The 10,953-nt window shown below is 36.2% G+C and overlaps 1 protein-coding gene across 1 annotated transcript in view; it reads left to right on the forward strand.

Annotated features, from left to right (window-relative positions):
• The window catches only part of CDC73 (cell division cycle 73), a 144,337-nt gene that overhangs the window by 23,212 nt on the left and 110,172 nt on the right, over nucleotides 1–10,953 (forward strand). Inside the window, exons 7-8 of the mRNA XM_004706650.2 lie at nucleotides 62–278; nucleotides 7,948–8,046. Of these exons, the coding sequence (XP_004706707.1) occupies nucleotides 62–278; nucleotides 7,948–8,046 (316 nt within the window). The remainder of the gene's footprint in view (nucleotides 1–61; nucleotides 279–7,947; nucleotides 8,047–10,953) is intronic.

Raw genomic sequence — 10,953 nt, forward strand, 5'->3', positions numbered from 1 at the left:
ACTATGGAAATCGATTTGGCGATATCTAAAACAGATGAAAATTGAGTTACCATACTTTTAGGTCTTTGTCAGAAGCTATGTCGGTGGAAAAAATCGCTGCAATCAAGGCCAAAATTATGGCCAAGAAAAGATCTACTATCAAGACTGATTTAGATGATGACATAACTGCACTTAAACAGAGGAGTTTTGTGGATGCTGAAGTAGATGTGACCCGAGATATTGTCAGCAGAGAGAGAGTTTGGAGGACACGGACAACTATATTACAAAGCACAGGGAAGGTAATTAAATATTCCATTATTTTTGGAGTACGTGTATATGTTTTGTCACTGGTTTCAGAATTGGATTAATTTTGTTAGGAGTTTTTGTATGCTAGTCTTTGGAAGATTAGTAATGCATATTCCAAAGTGGTCATGTGCATCATTCCTTTACACAGTTGATTACTGGTTACCAAAAGCTGATAAAAAAGTATGAATCAAAAAAGTAAGTTCCTTTATATACAAAATTTAAGGAGTGCCCAGTTTTCTTATTGAGTTAAGTTTTGCTTTAATTAAAGAACAATGTTGATAATAAACTCCATGATCATCATAGCATCATTATTCATTTCCCTTTGCAAAGTAGAGAGCTTACAGGAGGGATCAGTCAGTAAATATTTATTGACTGTTTTTCATAATTTCACTGTTTGGGCATAGCAAGATTTGTGACTTATTTCCCTCCAGGATTATGAAATTCCCCACCTTTTTTCTTGTGTATCTTCCTCTGCCCTCTTTCTCCCTGTCCTCATCCACATCCTTTCCTCTCCTCACTATTACAAGTGTGTAGTAAAGAACGTCCCTGTACACACACCTTTGTACATATATGTGTATGTGGAAAAGAAGGAGAACTGCTGATCAGGGAAGACATGTACTTTAAAATCTGAATGATAAAATTTGAAGTGTTCGGTATGTTTAGTATCTTAATGAATTTCCAGCAAAGTAATATTGCTTTATGTATTTTTTTCCCACAGTCCCCAATTTTCTATTTTAGATGCTAATTTTCCTCTGATTAGCAGTGGCCAGTTATAACAGTGATAATTCAGTTATACTTTTATAGAATTGTGAGATTACTGCTAAAACTGAACTTTAAAATTTTTTTTGTTTTAAATGAATTTTTTAATAATCTATTGAGATATAATTCACATATCATATAATTGAATATAAAACTGAACTTTTAACAGTGTTCAAGGCAAATTGATTTGGTTATAGAATTTTGTGAGTTGTGCCTTTATGTTAGGACATTTTAGTGTGAGCAGAGTTATTTGAAAAAGAGTATATGAGTAAAAAAATTACTGTTTTTCGTTTTGTACTTTGACTTTTTTCTAAATAGTATCTGAGATAACAATTAAGAATTATTCTTGGTAGTTCAGAATTGTAAAGGAACTTTAGAATATGAGTAAATAACCATTCTTTTTTTATACTTGAAATAAGATCTGTTGATACTAATTTTCACATATGGCCACTCCTTGAATAAATTGTAACATATTGTTAAACCAGTGATTATTTTGATGACTGAAATTTAGGATAAAGGAAGGAAGCATCTGCTATGTCTCACCTTGTTTTAGACCACACCTAAATTTTTTTTTAAAAATAATCATTTTATTAGGGGCTCATACAACTCATCACAATCTGTACATACGTCATCTGTGTCCAGCACTTTAGTACATATGTTGACTTCATCATTCTTACGACACCCACTTTCCACTTGAACCCCTCACACCTAAATTTTTAAATAACTCAAAGGGACAATTTTGTTTGCACTCTAGATGGCAGTATTGTGCCATTATTTGAAAATAAAGTACTAGTTTTAAAGTTATGGCACCACTTTAGCTTTTTAAAAATAAGCTAATACCCTAAAAATTGTGTAGGGTGGCTGGTGACACTGGATTGAGGAATAACAAGCATTGAGCTGCTGTCTGATCACACCCACCAGCTACTTTGTGGAAGAAAGAGAAGGGTATCTGCTTCCATAAAGATTTACAACAGGAAACCCTATTCAACAACTCTCCTCTGTCCTGTTAGGGTAATAGGAATCAAAGTCAACTCATCAGCCGTGTATCTTAGTTAGGCTTCCTTTTATTAGTATTAATGTTTTTTAGAAATTAAAATATATTGATACTCTGTATGTTATTTCATCTGGTAAACTAAAAAAAATATTCTTAGGTACACATAACATAAGGTGACCAGATTGTAACATTGGTAAAGCAGGACACCATTTGCACCATTGATAAAACTCATATCCTGGCGAAATAGCCACATGGCAGCTGAAAACCGTATACCTTAACTTGTCGTGCATTCTTCCCCAAAATTGGGACTTTTTAAAACGCCGCGGGACACAGAAAGAATTGTTAAAACTCGGGACTGTCCCTCCAAAAGCGGGCCGTCTGGTCACCTTAACATAGCACTAAAAAGTCCTAAGGTTTTGGTCAGTCCTTCCTTATTACTAAGATTTAGAAATTTCGTATGTTCTGAGTTCCAGGAACAAAAGACAGGTTCGTTCAGCATTCCACAAGAAATACTATTTTGCACTGTTATGTGACTTTTGCACTCACCCCAAATAAAGCAGCTTGATCCCCCCATCCCCTAAGCCCTTAATGAAACATACTTTCAGAATTAGGGAAGTTAGCGTATGATTATTGTTGAAAATCAACACCTGTAAAAATCAATTATCTCAAAATATAATTATTTGATTGATTTTTCTAGAAGTGCCTCTTATTGAATACTTGATTATTTTCTTAAATAATGATAATTTTTTCACTTGATATTTGTCTTGAAGCTGAGAAGCAATGGTTGGGGAAACTGGGTCGCCCTTTGAACCTACGCACTGATACCAAACTTTATAGGATACATTTTTTCCCCTTAGCCACTTAGGCTTGTCCTGATTATGTACTAACAATGAATAATTTGACATCTTTTAAATATCTTATGTGATAAAATAAGAACTTTGCATAAAATACTTCTGGATAACACAATATACTGGGTGTTTTCTATGAGCAACATTTATGTCTTATGAGCTATTTCACTTGTGAACTGATCCAGCTACTTTTTAAAAAAAATCATTTTATTAGGGGCTCATACAACTCTTTCTTTTAAAATTATAGATTCTGTTATAGATTCTCTTCCTTATTGGGAGCTCATACAATTCTTACCACAATCCATGCATACATCCATTTTGTCAAGCACATATGTACATTTGTTGCCCTCATCATTCTCAAAACATTTTCCTTCTACTTTAGCCCTTAATATCAGTTGCTCATTTCCCCCCTCCCCCTCCCCCCTCCCTCATGAACCATTCATAATTCATAAACTATTATCGTTTTGTCATAAGTTACACAGTCCAACGTCTCCCTCCGCCCTCTTCTCTGCTGTCCACCCCCCAGGGAGGAGGCTATATGTAGGTTCTTGTAATCGGTTCCCCCTTTCTACTCCACATTCCCTTCAGCCTCCAGGCATCGCCCCCTCTCACTGGTCCTGAAGGGATCATCTATCCTGGATTCCCTGTGTTTCCAGTTGCTATCTGTACCAATGTACATCCTCTGGTCTAGCCAGACTTGGAAGGTAGAATTGGGATCATGATCCAGCTACTTTTCATGGAAACTCAATTCTTACTTGAATAGCTAGTTTTTGTTACTCATCCTTGGGTATTTGGCAGACTTCATGTTTTCAAAATAGAAGGAAGTAAGCATGTTGCTTTTAGGAAAACAATTTACATTACTTGTTGCCAATTAAATATCTAAGCTTTCATGAAAGAATCTGAAATTTAGTAAGCTTCTTATGGTCTGCTATCTAAGGAATATACCTGCAATTATCTGAAAAGCTGTTATAGATTCTCTTCCTTTTCCAAGTTCATGTCCTTGAGGCTAGATTTCCTTTATATTCTTTGACCGAAATAAGATAACACAGCATATCTTGAATGTAGAAGCAGATAGACAAATATAGCTATTTTCTATTTAGTTAGATGACAGTAAAGAGATTTTCAAAACCGTATCACTGTTTCTTAACTACGTACTTTCTTATGTTTGGTAAGTAATTTTTTTCTTAGAAATAAGTCATTTATGTTTGCATGTAACAGGTTTTGATTTTTATTATTTAAAAAATTTTTAAAAAAAAGAAATCATTGTAAGTTTTCAACATGATAAATATTGGTAGATATAATTTACTAACCCTAAGCTCGTAGTAATATCTCAATTTCTAAGCATGTAAAGGATTCCTCAATAGTTTACCGACTACCCTAAAAATTAGTAGGAGGAACTAGATAGTACTGTTTATGCTTGTTTTCAAAATACTGGTTATTTTTAAAATTTGGTTCCAGACCATCACAATAACATGCATATTACAATAAAGTGAGTCACACAATTTTTTTAGTTTGCCAGTGCATACAAAAATTATATTTATCTTGACTGTAGCATGCAATAACATTATGAAAAGTTTGAAGTGTTAGAAATTTAAAAATAATATACAGAACTGAAATGGACTCATGCTGTTAGAAAAATGGCTTCTATAGACTTAGAGAGAAAGATGAGACTTTGTACTCCTGTAAAGATTTGCAGTCTTGGAAACCCAAAGGGGCTGTTCTCCCCTGTCCAATAGAATTGCTATGAGTCAGTTCTTCCCTGTCCAATAGAATTGCTATGAGTCAGAATTGACTAGATAGCAGTGAACTTGGCTTTAAAAAAAAATAAATTTCCTCAATGCAAGGTTGCCACAAGCCTTCAATTTATTGAAAAACACAGTATCTTTGAAGCACAATAAAGTGAAGCTTAGTAAAATGAGGTATTCCTGTAACTACAGCAAAAGTAATAGTTACATTTTAAACTACTTCTCATTTTATATACCTATTGTATAAATGTTTACATAACATACACAGTTCAGTCACTAGGCTAGGCTCTGGCTGGAGATGTATTGATCCTAGCTCTATATTTTTCAGTGTGATATATGTCATTATGAGGTAGTTACCTAGCAAGGGTAGCTAACATAGTCAAGCATATCAGAGGAAAATGATAAAGAATAAAATAATAAAATGGACTGAAGAGATAGAGGAGTTTAACTGCACAGAGGAAAATGTTGCATTTGAAGAACTTCAAATTAGTGTGTGTGAAACGAGAGGACTTCCATTCTGCTTCAGGCTCTTCTACTGACCGCCTCTCTCTTACTGTATCTGTTGAGCTCCTCTGCACTTCATTGCCTGTGAATTTAATATTTCTTCTACCTTTGGATATTTAACTAGTGTGATACATTTCCTTTTCCATTTTTCTTCTGACACTTCAGTTCTTCAGCAAAACATTTCTATGACATTGGTGACCCTCCCCTACCCAGGGTTATTTTCTATCACCTCTCCTGTTGTGTGCTACTCTGTCTTGCCCATTTTCTCTGTCTTCCTTATTAGAATACACAGTTTATGAAGGCAGGGATCCTGTCTTTCTTGGTCATCATTGTGTTGCCTGCAAACTTGACATTTCACTTGTGGTAGACAATATATATTTCTTAAAATCAGTGACCAACAGTAGAATAAGAACTCTCAAAGAAACTATTAGACACATCAGAGAAAATGAAGAGAGTAAGTCTATCAAGAGGGCAAGAAGGTATGTGCTTCAGGGACCAAGGAAACGTTTATGAAGTATATGTGAATATTTTCCACCTTAACAAGATTTTGAAAAGTGCATATTAATCTTCAACAGTATAAAAATTGTCAGCATCCCATAAATTGTAGCACTCTGACATCAGATACTGGGGTTAAATATACTTAAAGAATATAGTAGTTGATTTTTTTCTGAAAGAGGTAGCCTTTTTTTGGCCACTCTTTTAGGCTTTTGTTTTTATTTAGAGATTGGCCTTAGATGCTAACTTTACTTGGGGATACTGGTGTCGTAGTGGGTTATGACTTGGATTGCTAACCATAGGACAAGCAATTCGAACCCACAGCTGTTCAGATGGAAAAAGACGAGACTTTTTCCTCCTGTGAATATTTACAGTCTCAGAAACCCACAGGGACAGTTATTTTCTGTCCTATAGGATTGCTGTGTCAGCCTTCACTCAGTGGCAGGGATTTGGTATTTGAATGGATGCCGAATATAAATAAACTTAGAGCCAGTTAAAGTAAGCTGGTATAACATTTAAGTGCTCATTTGCTAACCAGAAGGTTGTTGGCTCAAACCTGCACAGAGACTTAATGCGAAAGAGATTTGGCAATTTGCTCTTGTAAATATTACAGCCTAGCAAATAATATGGACCAGGTCTCTTGTAGTATGGGATCTCTTTTAGTTGAAATTGAGACAATGGCGCTGAAGAGTATTAAGAACAACATAGCCAATTGTTTAGTTTAAGAAAATAATATTAAAAATAATACTAGGTCTATGATAATTAGTATCTGGAACAGTTTCCCAATAGTTATGAATTTCTTTACTCAATTTTTACTTACAGATATAATAATAATATTTTATTTAAAAATCATTTTATTGGGGGGGTTCATACAAGTCTTAGCACAATCCATACATAATCCATTGTGTCAAGCACATTTGTACTTCTTTGCCATCATCATTCTCAAAACATTTTCTTTGTACTTGAGCCCTTGGTATCAGCTCCTCATTTTTTCCCCTCCCTCCCCCACGAACCCTTGATAATTTATAAATTACTATCTTTTCATGTCTTATACTGTCCGATGTCTCCCTGCACCCACTTTTCTGTTGTCCATCCCCCAGGGAGGGGGTTATATGTAGATAATTTTGATCGGTTCCCCCTTTCTCCCCTACCTTCCCCTTAACTTCCTGGTATCTCTAATCTTACTATTGGTCCTGATGGGTTTATCTGTCCTGGATTCCCTGTGTTACCAGCTCTTACATCTATACCCCTGTACATCCGCTGGTCTAGCCGGATTTGTAAGATAAAATTGGGATCCTGATAGTGGGGGAGAGGAAGCATTAAATAACTAGAGGAAAGTTGTATGTTTCATCGCTGCTATACTGCACCCTGACTGCCTCGCCTCCTTCCTGTGACCCTTCTGTAAGGGGAGTTCCAGTTGCCTACAGATGGTCTTTGGGTCTGCACTCCACACTCCCCCTCATTCACAATGATAAGATTTTTTGTTCTTTGATGCTGGTACCTGATCCTATCGACACTTCATGATCACACAGGTTGGTGTGCTTCTTCCATGTGGGCTTTGTTGCTTCTCAGCTAGATGGCTGCTTGTTTATCTTCAAGCCTTTAAGATCTTTTGATAGCCGGCCACCATCAGCTTTCTTCACCATCGCTTATGCACCCGCTTTATCTTCAGCGTTTGTGTTGGGAAGGTGAGCATCATGGAATGCCAGTAGAACAAAATATTCTTGCATTGAAGGAGTACTTGAGTAGACACCCAATGTCCATCTGCTACCTTAATACTAAACCTATGAATATATACACATAGATCTATTTCCCCATCATCATATATACATATATTTACATATGTACATGCCTGTATTTAGAACTCCATAAATGCCCTTTGCCTCCTAGTTCTTTCTTCTTACTTTCCTTTTGTCCCACTATCATGTTCGGCCTTCATTTAGGTCTCAGTAATTTCTCTCGGTTACATTGCCCTTGATCAAGCCCTACCAGTCCTCCTACATCCTTCTTGCCATCAATTTTGAATCACTTGTTGTTCCTTTGTCCCTGGGTTTGTTAACACCCACTTCCTTTCTCCCGCCTCTCCTTCTCCCATGTCCCCCTGGAACCGTAGATCCTGTTGTTTTCTCTTCCAAATTCTTTATCCTGCGTATTTCAATTTTATATATACCCGTTCCCGTCTAGTTGGTTATAGCCTACAGTGACTCCATATACATATTAGGGGAGAATTGATAAGAAGAACATTTAGTAAGTGACTTTCCTGTCTTTATGTAGTTTCACTCTAAGTGGAATTAATTAAAGTTAATTTATGTTATAGAACTTTTCCAAGAATATTTTTGCAATTCTTCAGTCTGTGAAAGCCAGAGAAGAAGGGCGTGCACCGGAACAGCGACCAGCTCCAAATGCAGCACCTGTGGTAAGAATGTTTAACTGCTTATATGAGAAATAATTTTAATAAAAGTACTGCGTGCTCACCATTGTGTGACAGATTTTAAGATTTCTCATTATAAAAAATTTTAGAAGACAAAGGTCTAAATCTTTTTCTGATTCAACATGCAGTGAAGAATGTGCAGAATCTTACACCTTTAAAAATTACTTAGTTCAACAATAATTCTTGAGACAGTGGGAGGAAGGAGGGAGGGAAAAAAGAGGAGCTGATGCCAAGGGCTCAAAAAGAAAGTAAATGTTTAGAAAATAATGATGGCAACATATGTACAAATATGCTTGATGCAGTTGATGTATGGATTGTTATAAGAGCTGTAAGAGCTCCCAATAAAACGATCTTTTTATTAAAATAATAATAATTTTTGAGACATTAGGTACCATTGAATCTGTTGTTCCAACTGCCTCCTGTACACAACCAAAGAATACATAGTCATATGATATCTTCACAATTGTTTGAGCCCATTTTTGGCAGCCACTATGTCAGACCATCTCATTGAGTGTCTTCCTCTTTTTCAATGACTAATGATCTCTACTGATAACATGTCCAAAGTCCAGGAGACAAGGTCTCACCAGCCTCACTTCTGTTCTAGCTGTACTTCTCAGATAGATTTGTTCTTCTGATAGTTCATGGCATATTTTTCAACAACACCATCAATTTTTCTTCCGCCTTCCTTATTCACGGTCCAGCTTTGGGTAAGGCACATCTCATTTCTCAAGTGTAATTTTGCTTTCTAACACTTTAAGAGTCTTGTAAAGAGTTTCCCAGTACATTGTGTCTTTTGATTTCTTGATTGCAGCTTCTATAGACTTTGATTATAGATCCAAGTGAAATTAAATCCTTGACAACTTCCATGTTTTCTCTGTTTATCATGGAGTTATTGGTCTAGTTGTGAGAGTTTCTGTTTTATGTTGGTGGTGTATAATCCATATTGAAAGGTGTGGTCTTTGATCTTCATCAGTAAATGCTTAGAAGTAAATCTCTTCACTTTCAGCAAGCAAAATTGTGTCCCCCACATATCACAACTTGTTAATAAGTCTTCCTTCAACCCTCATGCTGTGTTCTACATATGATCTGGTTTCTCAGATTATTTGCTCAGCCTACAGAGTGAATAGAAATGATCACTGTGAGGTTTTTAAACTTCACAGTATTCTTTGTTCCACATGAATGCTTGCCTCTTGAGTCTCTATGTAGGCTCTTTTTGAGCACAATGAAGTGCTCTGGAATTACTTTTTGGAATTGTTATCTGTAATTAGTTATCCCCACATTTAAATGCTTTTGCATAGTCACTGAAACACAAGTAGAAACATCTCTCTGGTATTTGCTTTTGGCCAAGATTTATCTGACATCCCTCAATGTGTTTTTTCTATTGAGTCTGGCATAAATTTCTCAGAGTTCTACAACAACTTTTTTTATATTATAGCAACTTTTGGGGAATGATTTTCAACTAAATTTTACTTGCGTGTGATTTTAATAGTACTCTATAATTTCCACATTCTGTTGAATTGCCTTTCTTTGGCACGTAGTATCTTCCAATTGATTTTGCAGTAACTGTCTAATGTCTTGGCACAGATGAGTAGGCACACCAGTTTTGCATTTATTTGTTGCATCTCAATTAATATTCTGTCAATTTCTGTAGTCTTATTTTTCACCAGCACTTTTAATGGAGCATGGATGGCTTCCTTTAGTACCATTGGTTATTGTTTATATTCTACTTCTAGAAATGTTGGTCAATTCACTTTTGGTTCTTTTACTCTGGGTATTCCTCCTTTTTATGTTTTTCATGTCCTTTAATATTTTGCCAATATTATTTTTCAGTATTGCAACTCAAAGCTTGAAGTATTCTTCAATGCATTCAGCTTGAGAAATGTTGAGCGAATTCTTCTCTTTAAAATTTTTAAGTGTTAGTCTTTGTACATTTCATTATAATACTGAGTAAATGGCACAGAGACCATATCTGACCTCCTCTGGCTGCACAAGGAAGAAGGATAATCTAGCTCAACATTAACCCAAGACCAATTATCACAAGGCAACAATCAGATATGCCTACACCCGCCATCTTTCTGAATTCTACTCTTGACACCAGCCAACATTACTTTTTTATAGGGTTTGATAATTCAGTGCACTGATCACACAGAACTCAAAGACAGCACTCACAATTATGGGGATTTATTATGGGGATTTATTAGGGAAGTTAACAATTTGCCAGAAGCCAGGATCAGGAAATGCTAAAAATATTCTTTGGTTGACAGCAGCACTTTTCAGCCAGTAGCCAAGTCTCTCATTGTGGTCCTTAGTTGTTAGCCATATGGTTCCTTGTCTTCTGTTTCCATTGGCCAGGAAGTCAGCCCATTGCTCTGCCTCACAGTATTGGCACTACTGCTCTATGCTGTCTCATTGTCTCCTTGACAATGCTTCTGGTCTCATTTCTGGTCACATCATAGCATGTTCTCTTCTGCCACCACCATATCAGGCAGGGAGAGATCTCAAATGAACACCAGTGGTCCTGGGAATTCTCACTTCTCGGTTCTGAGATAGCTCTCATACACAGAGAAATTGCAACCAAAATTGACCAATCCCCTATATTAGTGTTTCACACAGCCTATTTGCATAATCCCACCCAGTCATTTAGCAGGAATTAGGCATGAGTAGAGGAGTCATATGTTGCTGCATCACAAATACTTTACCTTGTCTTTTATTTATTTATTTATTTATTTTTAAGCATTTTATTAGGGGCTCATACAACTGTTATCGCAATCAATACACACATCAGTTGTATAAAGCGCATTTGTACATCATTCTCAAAACATTTTCTCTCCACTGAAACCTCCGACATTAGGTCCTCATTTTCCCCCTCCCTCCCCGCTCCCCCCTCCCTCA

The sequence above is a fragment of the Echinops telfairi genome, unplaced genomic scaffold (genome assembly GCF_000313985.2).
Source record: "Echinops telfairi isolate 266 unplaced genomic scaffold, ASM31398v2 ScPeMD7_7424;HRSCAF=8462, whole genome shotgun sequence".
Lineage (NCBI taxonomy): Eukaryota > Metazoa > Chordata > Mammalia > Afrosoricida > Tenrecidae > Echinops > Echinops telfairi.